General features: G+C 41.3%; 2 protein-coding genes and 1 long non-coding RNA gene across 7 annotated transcripts in view; 1 reads left to right on the forward strand and 2 right to left on the reverse strand.

Moving 5' to 3' along the window:
• Positions 1–240: 240 nt before the first annotated feature.
• On the reverse strand, positions 241–534 carry LOC125011745. Its single transcript, XR_007113221.1, has 2 exons — positions 420–534; positions 241–335 (listed from the first exon to the last, which is right to left on the reverse strand). It is a non-coding gene; the product is annotated as an uncharacterized LOC125011745 (long non-coding RNA).
• A 396-nt stretch (positions 535–930) lies between these two features.
• LOC125012027 (proline-rich protein HaeIII subfamily 1-like) lies at positions 931–1,530 on the reverse strand. Its single transcript, XM_047591620.1, has 3 exons — positions 1,448–1,530; positions 1,297–1,349; positions 931–1,193 (listed from the first exon to the last, which is right to left on the reverse strand). The coding sequence occupies exons 1-3, from the start codon at positions 1,462–1,464 to the stop codon at positions 931–933; spliced, it is 333 nt and encodes a 110-aa protein (XP_047447576.1). The 5' UTR covers positions 1,465–1,530.
• Positions 1,531–4,224: 2,694 nt separating this feature from the next.
• rusc2 (RUN and SH3 domain containing 2) overlaps positions 4,225–24,250 on the forward strand; it is a 34,044-nt gene continuing 14,018 nt past the window's right edge. For all 5 annotated transcript variants that reach the window (XM_047591255.1, XM_047591256.1, XM_047591257.1 and 2 more), the window contains exons 1-3: positions 4,225–4,376; positions 19,096–20,869; positions 21,826–22,417. In XM_047591255.1, the coding sequence (XP_047447211.1) occupies positions 19,301–20,869; positions 21,826–22,417 (2,161 nt within the window). In that variant the 5' untranslated portion in view covers positions 4,225–4,376; positions 19,096–19,300. The remainder of the gene's footprint in view (positions 4,377–19,095; positions 20,870–21,825; positions 22,418–24,250) is intronic.

Raw genomic sequence — 24,250 nt, forward strand, 5'->3', positions numbered from 1 at the left:
CATATCCACCTATGCCAGTGGAGAAGATCACTGGTCTTTACAGCAAAGAGCCAATGTGTTCCCATCCCCAAGTAAACCTCAAATCATGAAAGCAGGTCTAATCCCTAAACAGTGTAGCAGGAGCCTACAGGTTCTCTAGCCTTCTGTTGGAGCCCACACCCAATTCACCTACCCATTGAGCGGCATCAGAATTTTACTACATAGCCGTTGCAACTCAAGCAGAAAGGAATAAAATCTCAGTCATTTACACATTTCATGCATTGCATTTTTATTTTTCCACGAGTCAGCTCAAAAGTGTCCACATTGAAGACATTGCTCTTCTGGAGGTGTTGGGTCTGAAATGACAGAGACATACAATTAGTGTTGCTGGCCTTTTTTACAGGTTGTAGGTGAAGGTTAACAATTAAACAGGTACCAACCAGTCCATCACAGAACATCCCATCTGCTCTTGTTAGATCGCTAGCCCTTTTTACTGGGTTTTGCGATTAAAGGCCTGGGCTCGTAGTAAGGTCCCTTGGTCTGAGTGTCGGGCCAGGCCGGCTGGGTAGTAAGGTCCCCTGGGCACTGGGCCCGGCCTGGGCACTGGGGTGGTAGTAAGGTCCCTGGGCCTGGGCCTGGGCACCGGTGGGAGGTAGTAAGGTCCCTGGGTCCTGGGCACTGGGGAGGTAGTAAGGTCGCTGGGCTGGGCCTGGTGGCCCGGGCTTGGGGTGGTAGTAAGGTCCCTGGGTCTGGGGCCCGGGCTTGGGGTGGTAGTAAGGTCCCTGGGTCTGGGGCCCGGGCTTGGGGTGGTAGTAAGGTCCCTGGGTCTGGGGCCCGGGCTTGGGGTGGTGTAGGTGTAGGGCCCCTCGGTGGGGCCGTCGGGCCGTTGGGGTGGTAGTAAGGTCCCTGGCCTGGGCCCGGGCTTGGGGTGGTAGTACCCGGCTGGGTTGGTTAGGTCCCTCGGCCTGGGCCCTGGGGCCCGGGCTTGGGGTGGTAGTAAGGTCCCTGGGCCTGGGGCCCGGGGTGGTAGTAAGGTCCCTGGGGCCCGGGATTAGGGTGGTAGTAAGGTCCCTGGGCCTGGGGCCAGGCTGGGTAGTAAGGTCCCTGGGCTTGAGTGTTGGGGTGGTAGGAAGGACCCCCAGAGCGAGGCATCTGGAGCAGTGGCTGGGGTTCGGGCTCATAGTGCAGCTCCTCAGACTGAGCCTGGTAGGAAGCTGAAAACAAATGCAACTTCTCATTAGCTTTACCACAAAAATACAAGTCAGTCATCTGAATAAAAATGTTGCCTCTAGATAAGATACCATGTTGTAACCTTACATTTTGTACTTGCATGAAGCTCTCCAGCAAAGAGCAGCCATGGCAGCACAACACTAGGAAAAAAATAAATGAAAGTTGTTAACTGACCATCCTGGCCAATTTAAAACCAAAGTCATTTTAACTTGCACAGAAATAATCATTTGAAAATTACCATAGAAGGAGGTTCATGTCTTCCACCAGAAATGTAACCAAAACTAAGTTGAAAGGCCACTCTTTGTCTTTGTCTTTGTCTTTGTCTTTTGCTGGACTGGCACAACAGGTTTGCGCTCTCTCTTTTCTCAAGAGTGCAGTGACAAGATTATTCCAGTGCATCTCATTTATATTGTTGCTAGAGCTAAACAAAGCTCCTGCTTCCTAACTGATTGGCTGGCGACAGGTGAAATCAATGGAGCTAGATTAATCATGATGGACAGGTGTTAAGACTTCTTTTCTTGACGTGGATTGTCTGCAACACAGATTGTGTGTGTGATATTTTAAATTTAATTTCAGGATTTAAGAAAAAGCCACCAATTCATTCATTTTAGGTTTAAAACATAAAAATCACACTTGTAGGTTCTCCCTGTCCTTTGCTAGCTCTACGTTATGAACGTAATGTTTTAAGTGGTTAGTGCAGTCTTTTGTTTGTTTCTATCTTTCCTTTTTGCTCTGTTCACTGTGGTTCACTGAATACAACAGGATGCTGCAATGATGGACACGAGCTATCAGGAGATGCTAAGAAGGCCAGAAATAGATGTATTGACAATCTAGGTGTGCAAGCATTTTGCAGTCCTCTTCAGCCTTTGACATAGTTTCTCACAGTTAGGCTTTTAGCACTCTTGAGAGAACATTGTCAGAACAAATAGGGAAACATACACATGTACATGTGACAGTAACACACACTCATGATGGGAATTTGAATGTGGGTCTCTGTTTTTCATGTAGCAGACTAACAGTGAGTGATGTGCAATTTTTCAAATGCAATAGCATTGGATAGCCAGTAGATGGAGCCCAGCTTATATCCTCATCCTTTTGGCCTAGTAATTTGTAATTATAATTAGAAATCTTAATCAATACTTTTATGTATTACAGTGATTTTAAATAGATGATTTTGCATTATACCTTATCGATAGAGGAGAAAATGAATGAAAATTGATGATCAAAAAATATTTGTTTATTCACAATGTCGGCTTAAGAAGAAAAGAAAGAGGAATTCTCCTGAAAAATTTTAATAAAGGGAAAAATATAATTAAAGTCATGCTTGGTTCTAATGGCTCTAAATCCTTAATCTAAGAGATTAGATTAAGTAATTTTTTATTTTATATTTATCTATTTAGATTTTTTAGGATTTATAAGTATTTTCCTGCTTGAGTAAAACATGAATAAGAAAGAACTATCACATATCTCGAATATGTAAATAAGGAATAAGTGTTCATCAAGAAATAATGGAAAATACCTATTATGCAAGTAAATATAGTTGCAGCAAATAATAAGCGAAATGAAAAATAAATATTCTCACAAATATAAACAATTAATAATTTAATTTACATACTTAAAAAGTATCATGAAAAAAATCATGAATTAATAGTTATAATTTGCTTCCTGTTTTCTCTATATAAATATATACATGCACATACATACACATACATGAACTCATATTCAGTGTCCACAGATATGAATGAATATTACAACTAATAATTCCATTCTCCTCATCCACACAGGACTGCTGCTACTTTTACCTCTGTGCTGTTGCCTAACAATATTTTTCCATGTAAATGTACTGTGCAATATGCACTCACCAGCCACTTTATTAAGTACACCTATTCAATTGATTAATACGAAAAGCTAATCATCCAATCACATGGCTGCAGTTCAGTGCATTCAGTTCACACAGACTCACCAACACTGGGCAATAGAAGATTGGAAAAACGTTGCCTGGGAACTTGACAGGTTTCGATTTCAGCTGTGACATTCGGATTTCAGGGTCATAAACAACATGAAAGCATGGATCCATCCTGCCTTGTATCAACGGTTCAGGTTTGTGGTGGTGGTGTAATGGTGTGGGGGATATTTTCTTGGCACACTTTGATCCCCTTAGTACAAACTGAGCATGGTGTAAATGCCACAACCTACCTGAGTATTGTTGCTGACCATGTCCATCCCTTTATGACCACAGTGGACCATCTTCTGACGGCTACTTCCAGCAGGATAATGCACCATGTCACAAAGCTCATATCATCTCAAACTGGTTTCTGGAACATGACAATGAGTTCACTGTACTCCAGTGGCCTCCACAGTCACCAGATCTCAATCCAATAGAGGAACCTTTGGGATGTGGTGGAACGGGAGATTCTGTGATGACTCTGTGATGCTGTCATGTCAGTATGAACCAAAATCTCTGAGGAATGTTTCCAACACCTTGTTGGAAGTATGACATGAAGAATTAAGGCAGTTCTGAAGGCAAAAGTGGGCTCAGCCTTTTACTACCAAAGTGTACCTAATAAATGTGGCCGGTGAGTGTATTTATCCTCATCCTATATTATCTTTGTTTGTATGTACTGTTTCTGATCAGTATTCCTACTGAGCTCTAAACCCTTGCACTGAAATTTTATGTTGATGGAAATCTACATGACAAATATAAGTCGAATAATAATAATAATAATAATAATAATAATAATAATAATAATAATAATAATAATACAGCTCATTGTCTGGTACTTCTAAATCTAAGGTATAAGAAATTAGGCATTTTTTAAGAATGTTATTAAAATTATTTTTCAAGTTTTTTAGCATTAGCTCTAATAATAATAATAACAAAGACAGAGTTATTGCATATGCATTCCTCTGGTCAACAACTGGTTGATGTGGCGGGCCCTAATGTGTGCCAGCTGTCCCACCCATGGTTAGATAATCCAGTCTGGACCAGGCTGTGACCTCAGACTGACGTGCCGCTCCGCTCCGCTCCGGCCCTGCCCATCCCGGGGATGCGCCGCCTGCAGTCCTCCACGGAGAAGACAACACAGAACACCGGCGGCTCTCCTGCTCGGCAACACACATGCTATTCTTCATCGAAAACAAACACGCCACCGACAACCCGATACAAGGTAGGGGTGTAGGATTTTGATCTTGTCTTTGTATTTATTTATTTGTTTTTTTGGGAGGGTTTGGGATGCGAAGAGGAGAAAAGGCTCCGCTCAGCTGCGTCGCGTCGGAGGCTGAAAAAATGATGCCTGGCTCGGTCATAACGGGGAGGGACGCAGCCTTTCATTTTTTGTTCACACTCTGCACCGCCTTTAAGCATCGTGTTAATATCACGATATATATATTTTTTTTATGACATTTATAGGATAATGGCGCTAGCTCGGTCGGTGGCGTCGTGTGTTATTATTATTTTTTGTTGTTTACCTCAGCGGCACAAAGGCGAGTGTTCTGTGGAAACGTCATCGTTTATTTGCGAGTTAAAACGAACGAAACGCGCAATGAAGTGTCAGTGTACGTTTGTGTTTAGCTGAATTAGTTGGACAGTGCCACACCAGCGGCCTGCTAACCCGTGCAACCATCGCACTGATGCCATGTTAGTGGGAAATAAATATCCGTGGTGCAAGACCACCGTCCGGGGTCATTGTGCTGAACGGAGAGGAGCGACCTCCGGTGAAGACGTACAAAATAAAAGCCTTTATTCAGATTCAAGTCGTGAGAAAATATTGTGGTTTATCATCTTACATCTTTAATGAGACGAAAAAGCATTGCTATAATTATAAATAAATAAACATTTTAGTGTTGTTGCAGCAATTATTTAGCATTATATGCAAATAACAGAAATTACACCATAGAAGAACAATAAAATTGTGGAATATTAAATATGCAATGAAATTACAAGGAAATAAATGAATACCCTAACCTACTAACCTCATATATTATTAGGAGTTCTACAGGTCGATGCATTTATATAAGACAAAAACTCTATGATCATAGGTTAACGTCAAGATGTGGGCAATAATGGAGAATTCTTGTTATTATTATTATTTTTATCAAATATGGATAATTGGTGGATCATTCTTATTAGGGATTAAATTGCAAAGTAAATGCTAAATAAAAGGATCTGATAGGTTATACAGTATGCTTGGCAAAAGTGGTTCTGTCCACTGTGGAGCCATTGGATCTGTTGTAAAATAACAAGAATATTTTTTGGTAACTTTATTGATTAGGTTGAATTCATTCAGTAGAATAAAATAAACAATAAAATTGTTGTGTCGGGGGATCGAGCTGTCCATCTGTATTAAGCAACTGAGATAAAACAAAGAAATATTAAATAAAAAACAGATGTACGACAAGACTAAAACATAAGACTACAAGATAACCAGGTCAAATATGTGATAGCTAGCATATAGAACGTATAAAATGTTATCAGAATGATTGAAACCAGGCACAAGCCACATTTTATTTGTAGACACCTTTTGGCTAACTCACAATTAGAATTAAAGCTAATTTAAAGGTATGTTGAAATCAAATAAAAGCGATAACAGAGTAAGCAGCTCGAGAACAGATTTCTTTCTAGCCTACCCCTCTTGGCTTTTATTTTTACGGCTGCCTGCTCAGGCTTCCTGTTGTGTCCGTGCTCACACGCTGGAGTTGACGTGTTTGGTGGTGCACTGTATTAAGGTGTGGGTGCAGATCGATGTTCTGACCTAAACAGTGGTGACACCAACGTGATGATGTGTGGGGAGTAACTGTGAAACCCCTCAGTGCTGTGCTTTGTTGTGTTTTTATGAGGGCTTGTATGTTTCACCTCGCATTGCTTTGTTGGTGTTAAGACGTAATATGTACCTGCGCTGTAAAAGAAAGCAAAGGATAGAGCTTAGTGTGTGATTATCCTTGTGTTACGTAAACTACCAGATTCGTTTATCAGCATTTTAAAACACCACTTACCTCTGCAGTGTGACAGACACCCGGAGTCATCCTCGAGGTCACAGTTGTTGTTTTTTGTCATTGCAATTGGTTCAGAGGTGGTAAAAACACGCAGATCAGCCACAAAATTAAAACCACTGACAAGAGAAGCACATACCATTTACTTTTTTGCTGGAAATGTTTGGATCCGGCATTCGTGTGGATGTTAAACGAGGCGCACACAAAAACAACTCAAAAGAAAAGCACAAGGCGTTGACCTTTTCCCAAAATTCACTAGATCCTGAACTGATCTAGTACCTGTGGAATGATCCACAGAGGACCCTCCCGTCACCCCACAGGACCTAAAGACCCCCACTTTTCACAATATTCTGTTTCCGGACGCCCTCAAAAGGTCCATGTCCTTTTTCTGATGAGTCACAACTGTTTTGGAGGCACACGGGAGACCTATACAATATTAAGAACTTGGTCATAATGTTTTGCCTGACCGATGGAACTTGCTTTTTCCCGAAAACTCCACAAATGACGTATGTATAGTCTATTATTTATGGGGAAAATGAATATTACAATGTCTGCCCACTCGTCTGTTCAGCTGCAGTGAAGCAGAAATTCAACCAAACTGACTAGTGCTGGGTTTAATGAAATCAATGTTCTGGTTTAAATTGTTTTTCATTTGACAGATCTGATATCGATTCATAAAATCCCTGGATCGATCTTTTTAAAAATGCATGCCATTTCCTGAAACCTAAGATTAGTCAACACGTGAAGGAAAACCAAAACACGACAGAAGCTCAAACCCCGAGAGACGATTAGGTTTAAAAACAGAGGGGAGCTGCACCAAAGCAAATCCATGTGACAAATGTGAAATTTACAGATGAAATATTGTTGAAATGCCGCAATTCTCTGGAACCAATGGTATGATGTGGAAACGTCTTTCAGTAAAACAGTTTTGAAATCGAAGCAGAATCGGATTGTTTCAGGCAGTCATGTGAGATGTCTGAAGATTAGCCGCCTCAGATTGATGGTCACGGTGTTACACTGAAACCAGGGCACAAACTGTGTCAAAGTCACACTGGGGTTTACACTGAAGCATGGACATGTTTCATAAGAACTGCTGCTAAATATACTTTTAAGATACACAGATGTGTTTGTTTGCCGTCCTCATGGTTATCGATTAACGTCTAGGTAGTTGTTAATTTAAACCGACAAATATACAAAATGTAAAACTGTTCAGTTTGGAAACACAAGAAAAAATAGTGCCATGTTTTCATCATGCAGCATATGTTTTTGCCTGAAATATGGTTATAACATGATGGAAGCATCAAACTGATTAAATTGTCTGTATTTCATCACTTAATTCACTGTGTCTGGGTTAAATTTGCGTAAAATAATAAAAAAACTAATTCTCAAAAAAAAGAAAAAATTGTGAAAAATGTAACCGGAATTTATTAAATAGATAATATATTATAAATAAATGAAATAGCCGCAGGATTTAGACTTGATGACAGGACGAAAGAAGGAATGTAATGATTCATAATTTTTTTGAAACATAATTTTTCTTTTGATAAATAAAAGGCTTATCTAAACCGATTAATCAAGATAATAGTATCATTTAATACCTTTTACTGGCACTACCTTTGATTTACTGTCAGACATTTCTTTATGTTTAGATTTTGAGTTCTTGTAAAACATTGCCTATAAATTGGTTATTTAGTCTAACAATAAAATCATTGTTGCTCAGTTTATTGTTGATTGACAGAAAACAGCCCCTTGTCGTCTTGTTGCAAACAGCAGCAGCAGCAGCAGTGAGAACGATGTGAAGCGTCACATCTTTCTCCAGTTTTCTCCACTGTTCTACAGCGATGACTCTGTCTGCGTCACCCGCCCCTGTGAGGAGGGAGCGCTGTGAACACTGAGCTAATCATCATGACATTACCAGATTAAAGCTTTGCCATCGCGACCAAAAAGAAAAAAAAAATATTTTAAACCGTGACTGATTTGGTGTGTCAGGAAACGTGCCTCCCTCCTGTCAGCGCCGAGCCGCTCTTCCCGGTCATGGAATGTGTGTCTTGGCGTTATGTAACCGAGGGCCTGTCTGTGGAGGCCGGATGTGCATAGTTTTCACTGCTTGTGTTTGTGTGTGTGTCCTGTGGTTTAATCTATGGTGTGAATGTCTCAGATTTTGCGAAATCGCTGTGTGCAGATACAGTGTTACCGATGCAGATACAGGTCATATTGTGTGTTATCTAGTTTCCCTGAATAGAAGGATATCTGTAGCTGCACTGAAGGGGGGAAATGGTTACCAACATATCTGATTGGCTCGGTTTGAAAGTTTTCCCGTACCGAAGACTAACTTTCCAAAAACAGCGTTATGGCATGCCAGCGTCCACGGTATAGATTGCTTAATTTAGTTTATTTTTTTAGATTTGCTGGTTCAGGTTCTTATGCAAGAAGCTTGCAAATTTATTTATTTATTTTTTTTTGAAATTTTGTTGACACCGTTCTTGTTCTCCCATGTGTTAAAACTTAAACACTCCGTCTGTGAAGTGCTTCAGAAAAGTGGAAACTCCCTCGAATGTTGGTTGTTGTAAACTTTGACACTGATATCGCGGAACATTACTGAATGTTTTCTAATCTGTACAAAGTGTCTTTGTAGCCGGCTGAATCCCCTTCAGGCCTCTGAGGGATTTGGCCTCCAAGTAAACCTCCTTGTGATATTCATGCAACGTTTCCTCTGTAATGGGGTTTGGGAACGTACTGTCATGGCTCTAGGGGTGCTTCAGGGAACTGATCTGAGTCCTTTTGTGTTTCTACTCTGAGGAAAATGCTGTGGGTGTTTTTTTCAGATTCTGGACAGCAGTGCAAAAGTAACAAAGCACGTTAACCTGAGTCCTTAATTACCCTTATTTTCATGCTTTATATTTGCATATTAAGCTGTAATTGGCTTCTGTTATTGATCATTTTGATTATTATTACGCCATTATTTCCCACATGACTTATGAAAGCTATTTCCATGTTTTTTATATACTTTATATAAAGGTCTGCCATAACATTTTAACCACAGACAGGTGAAGTGATTAACACTGATCTTGTAGTCAGTGGCTACATGACAGAGAGTGAAGCAGGAAAAATATTCAAGCAAGTTTGACATAAGCCAGATTGTTAAAGATAACCAACTTTTTCCCATTTCCTCCCATTTCTTCTGTTTCACCTGCTTCGCTTGTGTATCTCTACTCGTGATTGTGCATTACAAGCCCTTTTATTTTTGATAGTATACTCATTGAGTACAATTTTACGAACACGGTGGTTGAGTGAAACAATACTGTGCTGCTAGTGGTTGTGAAGTTTATTTCAGTAACACTTTGTTGCGTTTGCAAAACACAGAGTGACATTCTGTGGGCCTATCCATCATTTTTGTGTGCACTATGGGTGTTCACCTTCTTTTTCCTGAGTGAGGCGGGCACGTATAATTAACTCTCTAGCTTGTTATGACGGCTCTGTTCCTTTCACGTCCCTGGTCTTGCTATGCTTAACTGATTTAAAGGTGTCAAGACGACTGTTTGGGAGAGCTGCGACTGCGTCCACGTGTCAGGTGCAGAAACGGGTAAAAGTTGCCTGGTCTGATCAATATTTCATACTGAAGGTATGTGACTGTGCAACAAGCTGAGAACATTGTTTTTTTCCTCGCGTTTCCTTTTTTTTTTTTAAACTTATTTTTTATTAGTTTTTCAGTGACAACATTTCAGTATAAACACCATTCTCTATCCAGCTATAGGCGACAACTGTACATATTATATCCAAATCAGCATTACAAGCAAATAAGACAAACAAAAACAAAGTTAGAGCAAATATCCACTCCCAATTAAATACATTAAACACATCAAATCAAATATACATATTCTAACGTTCATGTATACACAACCACATATAGAGATAGACATCCAGGGGACCAACAGGATTTATAGCAGAGGAGGAGAACTAACCAGTCTTATTGTATTAATAAAGACATGACAGGACCCCATCGCTTAGCAACGTTTCCTCATTTTTTAATAAGAACTCTGGAAGAACTAGACATTATCGCACACTTAGACGGCAGAAAAAAATAGAAATATGGAACTGTTTGAAAAGGTACGTCAAAAAATTAATTGAAACTGAGATAGAGCAAAGCGTGGAACAAATTCTTAACCCCTGGAAAACCTTAAAGACCGGCTAATATAAGGATAACACAATAGCAACAGATGTGACCCCACAAACTTTCCGATTTAGTCCGTTGCTTTAATAATTAAACTGTAAAATTAAAAAAAAAAAAGATTAGATGGTCACGACGTGATGTTTTCATCGATATGCGCATGTCACACGTCTGTAAAACTGCCGTTCTGATTGAAAGTAGAGGCACATGTAAACATCAGATCGGAATAGATCCCCTCACATGTAAACAGCTGACCTGAAACCTTCGCTCGAGATGAGAAAAAGTCTCCATGTAAACCTGGCTTGTGTCTGACTGCATCCTGCTGCCATCAAGGAGTGTCATTGCTGTGGGATGGGGGCATAATGTTGTGGCTGACCGGTGTACATTGCATATGCAAATATTGACTGGTATATGTTGACATATATATTCTGCAAGAAGGAACTGTAATATTGGGTCAGTTATGGCTGAAAATGACTCACTACTTTAGTGTAAGTTGGTGATAATTGACACCCACAATGCACCTGGGAAATAATGTTGGTTAAATGAGGGAAAATAGCATTTACCTGCTGTTACACACACTTGCTTTCAACATCGTCTAGGTATTAAAGCTTCAGATGTGTTTCCACTGAGTGTTTTCAGCGCTGACAGTGGATGTGCTGTGGGACAGTGGGATGGTGATTCAGGATCGCTCAAGATCACTTTATTGATCAGCGCGGCGAAGAACCATTTACTCTCCATCTCGGTTGCATGTGGGGGAAGAGAAAGGGCGAGATGGGCCGAGGGAGATAATTAGCGAGACAGAAGTGGGTAAAAGAAAGACGTATTTCACTGCAGTGCACACGGTGGATGGGAGAGTAGCATAGAGCGCGGAGCAGCAGTGATTTAGTGGAACCGAGGGGGGATGGGAGGAAAGAAGGAAGGGAGAGTGAGTGAGAGGTGTTTGGGCCTGGGCCACAGAAAGAGGAGAAGAGCAGTAAAGATGGAGTCAGCATCGCATGAGAGGGGGAACCAGAGAAAGAGAGACATGGTGGTAGGTTAAAGAGAGAAGAATTGCACCTTTTGAAACAAGATATTGGTGCCGTGATGTTTTGTGTTTGCATTTTACTGTATTCATGGTTAAAAGTATGTTTAATGAATCTTTGTTAGGAACGTTCAACCCCTTATTTACTGTATATTTACATTAGAATAACTGAATTAATCCCAGAATAGCAATATTTTCTCAACGTTTCTGTGATTACAGTGAAATTTTCTGCACCATTACTGCCAGAATTTAAATTATATACGCAGTTTTATGTAAGAATTAATCTGCAGTAAGTTTACCACATTTAGAGCCATCAAATACTTCCTGCCTCATTCCTCCTGTTTGGATGCGAGTTAACGCTAATACCTGTCAGTGCTGACTTGAACTCTTATGTAAAGGCCTGTAAGCTCCTCAAGTTCAGATAGAGAAAGGGGGCAGGAACGGAAACTGTCACTAAGCCTTTGGGCAAGCCGGGATCAAGGTCATGTGTTCATCTTTAACTTGGGGAGGATTCTCAGGTGCTTCATGGCCATGAGTTGTGAATTAAAACTGTTTGTGCTTGAATAGAACATTTTTATTGTAATTTGCACAGGAAAAGGAAGTACAGGTTCACTGAAATGTGAATCTTGCACGAGTCGTCTTGTTGACTTAATGTTGAAACTGTCAACAGCATAGACTGTAAAAAGAATAGACGCCATGACAGTGCCTCAAAAATGAAGTCAAGGTGCACCTCTTCCATGTTAGTGGGTGGGACTTGGTCCCAATGATGGTTTCTGCCATTTTAAGTAACTGATATAATGCTAATGTAAGTGTCCATTGTTATAAACTATAAAGACAGATGGATGATTGACAGTTGCCGTTGACGACCGCTCTGGCAAGTGACAGTGGGTTAATATTCTTTAAAAACAAGCGCAACTTACGGTATAATTTCTTTGTAGCTGGTGGACCTAGAACAGAGGGCTCTGTTAATAAACACCAGCAGAAGTGTGGATGGGTCGACGTTAGCATGGCTCCACCCTTGGACTGTATTCTGATTCCAAATTTTCACGATGGCTAGAGTCTAGAGTGTCTTCAAGTTGCGTCATCTGCCCATTGGTGGCACACAAAACATATGTACGCTCTTGCAGTTAGTGGCGTAAGCACAGGAAGTCACTAGCAACGGCATGGCAAGAAGAAGAAATGGAATATTAATGGAATAAAGCTAGAGTTTCCCTTACGTTTACCCCAAGAAAACACCACCCACAACCCAGGTGACGACGATATTTTCCTTTCACCAAGAGAGTAGTGAAAGGCAAGAGGAGCTATCTCCGTCCATACATTAGCATTATTTTTATCTTGTGTTCTTTTCGCTTGGAAACATCCAAGGTGGAGGATATACTAAGAGGGTTACCTAAGCAACCACAGCCTAGAAAGTCCACTATGACAAGATGGGTTATCGCTTCGCTTCATATGTGGACTTAGATTTAAAGGTAGTTTCCTAGTTGCTAACGTGCCAGTTTTTAGTTGATTACCTTTTAATTGTGTTGTTTTATTTTCGGCACTTGGTGGGAAATGTCCTTCCTGTATGCGTGACCGTGACACTGGGTCATTTCCTTAATATTCTTTACGTATCTGTGCAGCATTCCTTCTTTGTACCCCCTAACCTCTTTTTGTCAGTGGTTGTTTGACGCTGCTGCGAGATACTGAATGTGTGCGAGGAACTAAAAGCTCTATTCATTCACTGAGCAGGACGCAAACACTGAACCTATAACTCAACAGCCAGGCAGCTACAGACAGTGGCTACTGTTGAGGAAGAAGCCGGGAGGGGGGGGCTGTCTGGGAACGAAGATACATGAGCTTGCAGTGACGGTAGGGAAACAGGAAGGGTCAATGGTGACAGATCTGTAGCTTTGAGGGTGATGAGTACAATGAGATTTACATTAAAACTCACACAAATGCAATTAAAAAGTTAGATTTCTATTGATGTCTTCACTAACCACATGAAAACAAAACATTTTCTTCTTTGACAAGTGAGGTTCTGTTTTATTTAAACTGTGGTACCTAACCCTAACCCTAGGGATGGGCAATATGGGCTTAAATATGTATCCTGTTAAATTTTGCAATTTTGGTAAAAACGATGAAAATAATGATAAAAAGTATCATAATTCTAGTCCATGTTTGACTCAATGTGTCTCTACATTCTGTCATGTCACCAGTTATGGTTGAATGATTCTTAACTCTTAAGTTTAAGAAGGACGTCGGGACCAATCAAACAAGTTGGAAATGTGAAAACAGCAACACGTCTTGTCTCATAGAGTATGGACTGACTGAATGCAATTTTCATCTGAGATTTATTTTTATTGTACCGTCTGAAATGAAATCCAAGGACATTCAAAACACTGAAATAAAAAAAATAGTAATTGAATGTTATCAAGATGAAACGGTTTCATTTATTTTGATATATTTATTCATACTTATATATTTAAACTAGACTATGTCTGTAATGTCAGTAGCAGCCCGCTACCGTAATAACTGTAGTCTGCGTGCAAGATTTTTTCTTCTCATTCATAAAATGCTAAAATCTGGAACATTTTCGGGGACAACTTCAGCCAGAGGACAGGTCATCCAAAATGGGGACTGTCCACACAAATCTGGGACGTCTGGTCACCCTAATTTACCGGAGGATGTGGCTGCGTTCTTCTGACGCGTTTGCTGGCTCTTGTCGTACTCCGGGTTGTGGTTGTACTTTAGGTGGTGGAATAAATTTGTTGTGTTTCTGTGCTTAGACATTATCATTTCGCAAACCATGCATATGTGACAAGGTTGTTCCACATCTACCTTATGATATACAAACTAGTTCCATATTAATGGAGGAGCCTTTGTTTAGCCACACGTGAGCTGTGGCTGCCAGGACTTTCTTTTATCAGATTTATCGCAAAATGGCAAATTCTCATCATAGGGATTGTTTTTGACGGTAAATCATGTATGATAAGTTATAGCTTATTCATACCTACAGGTCATACAAAATGTACTTAATGGGAATTCACATCATGCAAGTTGAGGCATTCACTGGTTGTCAAAACTAGATCTACCAGACACGTGAAATAGATGTTATATTGATTTAATTGGTTTGGTTTCATTTGAAACAAGTAGAAGTAGGAATGCGAGTTCAGATGATAACCTCATTTATCACTATTCACAAATAAATTGCTGAACTGCTGCTGGACAGCTTCTACACAACAAACCTTGTCATGGTCTTATATTATTGTTATTATATAAGATGGCATTCAATGAACATGAGTTCTACTGTAAGTGTGAACTACATCCCTCACTGTAATTGCCATTTTATTCTGGCTGCGAGGACGCGCCTTCATTTGGACACCACCCTCCCAGGCTCAGATTCATTCCTGGAAGTTCAGCCCTGATGATATAAGAGGGAGGATGTCCTTTGTTCAAGCTTTGGTTTCCTTTCCCTCAGTGCTTCATAAATAGGTCAGTTTCCTAGCCTAGCCTCTAAAACATGCTGTGATGTTGATTTTCCAGAGAACACATTAAGGATCTCGTTATGGAGCCACTCTTTACTCTTTACTCTCATTTTAGTTCTGGTTTCCAACAACTGCATCTGCATAAAATATGTTCATCATATTTGCTGCGATCTGCTGCTGGAAATGATGCTGCTGTGAATGTCTTTAAGCGTTAAATGGCTAAAACTCCTTAACAAAATCTTTTAAGTGGAAGATGTTAAAACACAGGGCTGAACTCGCTTGTGTACAGCTAAAAGCATCTTCATTCACATGCTGATCATTTGTTCAAATTAAATATTTTCTGTGTGTCTGTTGATGCAAATAATGGTTTCCATGACTCAGCGTTCATAATCTTGTTGTTTTTCTTTTCTTTTAGACATATGTTCATGTCCTGTTTGAGGTGTTTTCTCTTTGTCAGACTTGGACAACAACAAAAAAAAACACCATTAAAGCCATTACTGTAGTGTATAAATTACAATTCTGGGCTAAAATAAGTGTCTTTGATTAAGCAAGAACAGCAAACAGCCTGAGAGGTCTAAACCTTTTGTAGAAGTGTTCAGGTTCTGTATTAGTGGCAAAGAAAGAGGAAAGAAAGCCTGCTTTCTCACGAGGTGCCTCTCAGAGCAGGTCTCGTTCTGATTGGTCGCCATTGTAACTAGGTTTTCTGATGTTGCAATGGAAAGGAAATTTGATTGGCTCGGCGCAGCCTCTTTGTTGTTGTTAACCCGTTATCTGATCTGCTGTAATCTGGTACTAACACAGATTTGAATGGTGGTGGGCTTGTTGTTGTTGTTTGGTCAAAACGGCCAGCTGGTTGTGTTTTTCTATACTAGATATTGTGTTGTTTTGTTCCAGTTTGCCATAGCTGCCCATTTTTGTGCATGCAGGCCCCAGAGTTGTGTCCCAGGAAGACGGTTGTTGTGGTTTAAACTGGGAGCATAATAGCTGACTCCATTCAATGGAACCTTTCACAAGTTTCTCTGTTTCTCAGAGTGTGCGCTTGAATACTGAAAAGATCTGGCATCCTGCATCAGTCTGGCCAATGTTTCAGTCAGAGTTTATGGTTAGAGTTTATTTTCAGATCATGTTACCAGTGTACAATTATGAGACGTATAACTGTTCTTTACTTATTTATATTTAGTCTTCCTAGCCTGCGTTTTTCTGCAGTGATTCTACAAAAGAAAATGTAAATTTCAGTGGTTTCCTTATTGAGTTATTAGTTTATTGTGAAGCCCTGTCGCTGGCGGCACATTTGGATTATTGTAATTATGTCACAGTTTGAAAAAATTGGAAAAATTACCACGGTTTCTAAATGCTGAGATGTTGCACTTCACAGCCAATGTGGTGTCACTGCGTTCATTTTGAGGCTTAGGTGTCAAGGTCTCGGACAATTCCTTCTGTAAAGAATTTTAGTTCCATTATTAACCTAAAAGAAGAGAGAACAGTGTCATGTAGAGACGTTTTTAACCACAAATATAGGGAGGACTGTACTATGTTATGAATAAGTTAAATGAAGTATCTTTTGAATTCTCTTTCTCATAGTTTGAAGTGAACGTTTAGCAGTGAGTCACTGACTTCACGGTTTGCAGTGACAAAGTAAACCATTTGGTTATTTTTAGTAAACGTAGTCATGTGCAACAGATAGAAATATTGTTGACGCTGCCTTACAAGCATCTTCAGCAAGTTTCCTTGTTGCTCTACTTGGTCAAGTATTCTGGCAATTTGGGAAGTCTTAAGACCTTCATGGACTACCTTGCCCAGTAAAAAGTACTGTTGCTTTGCACAGATAATTGACTGTATATAAGATAAATAAAAATGAAATTGGTGTGAGCCAATGGTTTTCCACATTGAGCTCTAATGTCGGCATCAGTTCTGCTTACAAAGAATCTGTACCGGGGTCAACAACAGATAATAGCTCCAAATAACATTCAGTCTCTACATAATAATCGTAGTGTTCCTACGAGAAAGAAACCTTCGTCATCCAAAAGCCAATGTCCTTGTCCACCTGACCCTTGAGATAATCTTTTAAACCCATTTTTGTTCCCCGTGTTTGGTGTTGCTCTCTTTACCTGAACCGCTAAGGTCATTTTATTAATGACACTTAAACCAACAAACAGCTTGGACTGATAAATACTAAACGTAACATGTGTGTGTGATGCTAAAATAAGACCAGAGGTAAATGGAGGAATTATTGATGAACCGTATTTTCTTCTTTTGTGTGGTCTGCTTTTTGTTCTTGCCATCCATGAGTTAAAGATCTGACTACTACATTTTGGCTGTTAATTGCATCTGACAGTCTTTGCTGTGTGACCTTGATCCTCTAACTTCCTCCATGACATCAACATCTGACATCAATCAGCTTATTTCCCTGATGCTTTGTTTGTCCCACCATCCTAGTTGTAGTCATAATACGGTTGCTAATAATGACAATGATTTGAATATGTGCATTAGTTGGCTCGGGGCAAAGCAGACGGTCTTCCTCAACCTAACAAGGTACCCATGAGCAAGACTGGTGACTCTCAGCTGATCTATGGAGACACAGTGTATATTCATCATGTCAAAATGAATAAAATTCATTCATTCCATCTGTGTCTGAAGCAGAGTTCATGGGAACCTATCACCACAAGATATAAAGATTGGGCTTCACTGGTGTGCAGGTGGATCTGGGGCCTCCCTGGCATTTTCTGTTTAAAGGTCATTTGTCAAGAGATGTGTCTCAGTTATTAAGGTGCCACGGAGTAAATCTGTCTCACTGTGCTAACATTTAGCTCCAGACCGGTTGTCTGCAGCCTCAGCTGGCCTTTCTCTGTTCTTTATTTAACACTAAAAATGATAAAGCAGCCCTCGTGAAACATCCCCTTGTAACTGTGCTTCTAAAAGCCTGAAAGCATATGATCATTATTACCATTATTATTATTATTTCAGTATATCTGTTGTAGTACATCTGACTCATTTTAAATTGAAAATTGACCACCGCTTTTCCTCTACTTATTTTCTACTTAATGTTCACCTGACTGTTTTTTTTTTTTTTTTTTAGTCTGGTTAACTCCTGCTAAATTGAATGACCCTTAAGGATAAATAAAGTTTTCTGATTCTAATAATTATCTTCAAGACTTGCAGGAAGATTTAAGAATTAGCATTTCATTTAAAGCTTGCTTTTCCTCTATCTGAGGTAATATTTCATTAAACAGGTATAATAGAGGCTTTTAGTGCTTATCTGGTTTCAGGTTTTAAGCTAGTGAGCTGATGGTTTAAGCAAACGTTTATCACTAATCCAGCTTATTCTGTACCTTATAATACCTTACTGGACAATTATAGACTGTACAAAGGATTAATTCACTTAATGTAATTTGATTAACCTCAGACTGGCAGGGTGGCCTCTACACAGTGAAGCTGCACAGTAACTTTTGATGCAGCAGAATTATATATCAATCAATCCCTGTACTTGTTTTCTTGATGAAATTGCCTATAACTCGGCCACTGGCTCCGTCAACTGTACTAGACGCTCTGTCCTGTTCCCCTTTTTAAACCCGTGGAACGGGTGGAGCTGAAAATGGCTTTGCTTTAGTTTCGCTAAGTGTGTAGGCGAGGTCCATCCTCCGTGAAACCAACATGTGTTCAGATTTCGTTTGAGAAAACCTAGGACAGTATGTGTCCTGTCCAAACCTTCTTCCTTAAGGTTTTTGGGGCATATTCTTCTGTAGATGTTGTTGCAGTATGCATGCTCTTGCAAGGTGTTTTATTGAGTTATTGTTATGGGAAGAACCCTGGCTCATTTGGTCCTTGATGCTCTCTGTTTGCTTCTTCATTATATCTGGTAGGAATCTGGAAAATACTGCGGGAAAGTACTGTCTGCCGGTTGTCTGTACATGTGTGTGTTTTTTAGGCCGTATCATGTGAATGGTAATGAGATCATGGTACCGTTTAGGAGGCAGCTGTTGGGTGTTGCATGCTGGCCTCACTGTTTCCACTTCATGTGCTGCTGACTCACCCTGCTCACTGCAAAGGCTTGGAGACTTGAGTGTTGTAGCTCTGCGCTGTTACCGTGGCTCCTATTAAATAAGCTTACTTTATGTTAATTAGTAGTTTTAATGAAGTTTTAATGTGTAAATCCTGTTGGTTGTCAAACACTTGAATCGTCATCCTTTTGTTTAAGTGTCCCTGATTTCTATGGTAACTTATCGTCTCTTTGTGTCTCTTTCCAGATGTACCACTCTGACCATGGCATAGACTTCCCTGACCTCTCGTTCCAAATCCCTGGCAGCCCTGCAGAGCTGTGCCCAGCAAACAACCTGTGAACACGACTGTCTACACACAACGCTTCGACCTTTCTCTTCACCCTCACTGGGCCTCTCTCTCTTTCTCTCTCTGCTTCTCTAGCTCCAGTCCCACCCTCCCTCCTCTTGGACCATGGACAGCCCTCCTAAACTGTCTGGCGAGACCCTGATTGTGCATCACATTCCCCTGGTGCACTGCCAGGTGTCAGGAGGCCGGCAGGGTGGCTGTGGAAGCTCTCTGAAGAGGAGCAACCCGTTTAGCCCACCGGAAAACCTGGGATTGAGTCGCACCACTTCCCTCCCAGAGAGGGATGTCCTCCAAAGGGAGGCTCTGCTCTACAGCAGCCTGATCCAGACCTCCAGCGGCACCTGGTCCTCTAACAACGGAGGAAGGGGAAGGAAGGGTGGCGGCAGAGGAGGCAGCACGGCGAGTGACGACTCATCGTTTACCTCGAGCAATTCAGAGGACCAGTTGATCACGGCGCACACGTTACCGAGGGCCAAACCACGAAATCGGAATCCTTTGCGCCATAATCCGTTCCTACTGAATACCGAGGAGGACGAAGATGACGAAGAGGAGGAAGACGATGGCGACAACCTCAGCGGTTACCTTGAAGACTCCTCTTTTCACCTCCACAGTGACACTAACTGCGACCTTCACGACGGGTTGGCTCCCTTTCATTTGCACAACCTAGGGTTTTCTTCTGAGCCGTTTATTTTGCACAGCTCCGTGGGAGGGAGTCGCCGGGAGTCCCTGAGGGGAGTAGCCTCGGATCTTTCCAACCACCTGGACGACCTGGACATCTTGGGACTGGACAGCCAGCGTCGCCATGGAAGCAGCGGCTCCAACATGTCCATGGATTGTGGGGAGCATGACTGGGGTGAAGACGATGAAGAAGATGAAGACCACCCGATGAGGTGCGGGCGAAGCAGCAAGACGGGCTCCTACTCTTCTAACTCCTCCAATCAGCACTGCTCCTGCTGCGCCCTCTCGCAGAACTACCCGCAGCATTTCCCCGAAGCCTTCTCCGAGCCTTTCTCAGAGTGCCTGCAGGGCTACGGCAGCGACTCCTCTTGCAACAGCTCTGATGGCGTTCTCGTCAACTTCAGCGCAATCTACAACAAGATGAACAACAGTGTCCCGGAGAAGCCGTCGGTGGCCGGGCACACCAACCTCAACAGCTCCACTGACCACTCCTGCACCTCGTCTGTTTCCGATCTGCCCGGAAATCGAGACACGACCGGAGGGGCTTTCTATTTGGACCTTCACACCTCCCCGACCGAACCTCCTCTGTCACAGCAACAGCCCTCCTGCCTTGGCAACACCTTCCCTCTCATCCGCGAACCACACCTGTCCTCCTCCTCCACATGTTCCTGCTCTGCAGAGCACCAGGAGGCTCTTGGCCTCGACGCCAACTGCAACTCCTACCTCCCTCCTCACGGCGGTTCCTCTGGTGACCTCGCTTCCTGTCTGCAAAGTCAAGCACGCCTGGTTGTCGCCACCCAGAACTACTACAAACTGGTCACCTGTGACCTCTCGTCCCAGTCGTCCCCGAGTCCCGCGGGCTCCTCGGTCCACAGCTGCTCCGACGAGCACAGCAAAGGCAGCCCGACCCCGACGCAGCCCAGTGAATATTTTCTGTTCAGGCAGCGAGCTGAAGAGCAGGGTGTGGAGGAAGAGGAGGAAGAAGAGCCATCGAAAGTGAGTGGACAATCTGGATTCATTAGTTTTAACAATGCAACTTTTCCACAGGACCATTTCAATAAAAAAATTCCTGTTACGGCAACAATCGACTAAAGTTTAGGATGGAGGCTTAAAAATAAATATGGAGATAAATGTCATTATTATTTTATTCAGGATTTGTTTTGAACTTTAAAAACATTAAGAGTATTCAACTCATTCATCCATATATATGTATAATCCTACCATCACGACACAGTTCCATTTTCCGTTCATATACAATATTTACTGAGTGGCCTAATAAAATATTAACAATACAATATTGAATTATTGCCCAGACCAGGCTGTACACAGTATTCACTTTCCATAATGTTGTAAAATTAATTCTAACCTCCTCCCTGTTTAGCTGCCTGCTCTTGAGCTTCTCTGTGTTCATTGGTGACGTTATTATTTTATTTTGTTTATTTCATTGAATTTTTAGTATGATAGTAATTTAAAAAACAAAACAAAAACACACATATACAACTCAAACTTAAATAAAAAATTATTTACACAAACTAATTGGTTGCACGCGTTATAAATCACATGGTGCAGAGCATCTTCTTTTCTAAACCGTCTACGGGAACGAATTAAACTTCCTGTTGGAGCAGCTGTCTTATTTGAAAAGCAGTACGAGCTGATTATGGGTAATACAGAACGTGGAATAAACTGATTAGCTCATTAATGGCGGCATTTGCTGCAAGGTGGAAATGAAGGTGACTCATTTAACTAATTCTGATAATTACATAACAACTAAACAATGATAAATGAATTCATTTTTAATTGAATTAATTAAGCCATAGTAAGCACCATAAGCAGAAAGAAGTCATAGTAACCCTGAACTGAAAACAGCCATGACACTGCACTAGTCTGACACTGACTCATTTTATGCATTTGACCTCTAAAAACATTTTTTTTATTTGTTTCTCTTAATTCAGACGGATGATAATAAGAATGAGGATGAAGTGGATGAAAAGGAGGAGGAGGAGGACGAGAAGAAGAAGAAGAATCAGGTGGCAGCCGGTGGAGGTGAAGCAGCTCCAGCTGTGATCGAAGGCCAGGTATACGTCAACGTTTCACCTCCCGTGGCTGGCCGAGGCCTGATCGGAGCTGGGTCCTCCTCAGGAAGCCGCCTTCGTTCTCGAAGCTACGATCGCAACCTGGACAAGTCTCCTTCGCCGCGGCTCGGCTCCCTGGAGCGCATGCTGAGCTGCCCTGTCCGGCTCAGCGAGGGCGCCGCGCCGGTCCCGACCCCCCCTCCGCGGGTCACCTCGTTTGCGGAGATCGCCAGAAGCAAACGGAGAAATGGAGGCGTGGGTGGGTCGCCGTCGCTGAAGACAGCCGGAGACCCGTTCGCCTCCACTTACTCCACCCACTCACACTCGTCGGTGGATTTCTCTCCCATCCCGGAGCAACGCGTCGAGGTGGACAGTCAGACCCTGTCACCGGTGCCCTTTACCAGATGTTACAGTCAAGGCAGTATAGAGCGACACCTGGAAGGGACGAGGGAGACCAGAGCAAAGGCAGAAGGTACGTCATCTCCTGCTTTAAACAGTTTACATGTACATCTTAATCGAGCTATGCTCCAAATTCGACTTTCTGAATGAGATCCTTGTCCCAATTCACATGCAACAGAGAGAATGAAATAACTGAAACTGAAACATGTCCTACTCCTCCACACCAGGTGGCGATATGTGTCTTGTCAGTGGGTTAATATGGCCCCCATTCAGGTTTACCTAATACATGATATAATAAACAATTGGTTTCGTTCATGAGGCAGACCAGCATGTAAAATAAACAAGATAGGTAACAGTTTAGCTTTTTAATCTTATATGTAATGTCTGTGCACACATGTTGTCAAATTAGTCCAATTAAGCGCATACATGCCAAAGAAAATTGATTTCTAATCACATTATCTGGGTGTCTTAGTCAGATAAGGAGAAGTCTGATGTTATATTTTTTTTATATATTTATTATATACTAAAATGTTACCACAAAGCTGCAGAGTTGAACAATGATTTGTTACAAATGATGAAATCATTGGAGAAATAAACCATAAATCTATTAATGTTTGTTTATCAGGACCAAAGACTGCATAAAAAGTGGACGCCATGACAGCTCCTCAAAAGTGAAAAGCAAGTAGAGCTCCCCCTGGTGGCTGGTTGTAGTGTAGGTCATAAGCTCCACACCCTCCATGTTAGCGGATGGGACTTGGACTGAAGTAAAACTACATGTGAAATAATCTTTTTTGAAGGATGGTTTCTGTCATCCTGTCTCTAATGCTAAACTCCACTGTTAATTTTTCTGAGGAGTTTTGGCCTATTTAGTAATTTGAAGCTAAAGAAACAGGATGTGGCATCATGATGATTGAAAGTTACCAGTGACAACTGTGCAGCGTACAATCCAACATTGCTTTGAGGCTGGTGGAGGTAGAGCAGAGCTCAGTGTTAATTAAACAAAAACATCAGTGAGTCTGGGGGGGCGGGTCCATCAATAAATCTACCCCTGCACAGTACTGATCAGATTCTGGCTAAAAATTCGCATCAGTTTGACCAATGGGAGGAGATGGAGAACATTTTCTGCAGTCTGCTACTCTTGCTTCATCAACTTCTCCTTCAGTTACTAATCAGACATTAACTTTCTACTTCACCTACACTGAATTTATCTTCATATAGCTGCTGAATATTTACAACTTGTTTATTGGTTCAGTGAAAGTAATAAAAATAAATATTGAAACAGACGTAAACAATCTGCAGAATTTAAAATACTAAGTAAACATATGAAAATGCGTCAGTATGCATTGTAAGATACTACACAAATATGTGCGTATGCCATTGTTTGTTTGTGTATCTTTAGACTTGTGAGCGTTATTATTATAGGTGCCTTTGCGCCCGCACGTATAGATGCTCCGAGAAGAGATTGATGCAAAGTGTGTGTTCAGAGGGAAAGAAGGGCTGAAGTGGGGCAAACATGTTCTGAATAACAAACAGGTGTGAGATCACTGTATGTTGCTGAGTTAGTGTGTGCGTCACTGTGGTCCATATAGTACATAATAAAAACTAGACTGAGGCGTTAGAGAAAATGTAGGATCCAGGGAAGATATTAATTCACCTTTCTGTATTTGCCGTTTATGGTTCACTCAAATGAAAAGTGATGCGTTTCTACATTTCTCATTAATAATTCACATCATGCGTTAGAAACCGATGTAATCTGGCCGAGCGGATCGTGTTGATATCAGTTTGTTTGTTTCTATTATTTTTATTCATCTAAATCTCTTGAGGAAGCAAATAGTTGAAACTAACTTAAAATGCTACACGTACCACCTGTATATTCTTAAACTACCAGCAGCCATAAAGAAAAGTG

This window comes from Mugil cephalus, chromosome 8 (assembly GCF_022458985.1).
Source record: "Mugil cephalus isolate CIBA_MC_2020 chromosome 8, CIBA_Mcephalus_1.1, whole genome shotgun sequence".
In the NCBI taxonomy this organism is placed as follows: Eukaryota; Metazoa; Chordata; class Actinopteri; order Mugiliformes; family Mugilidae; genus Mugil; species Mugil cephalus.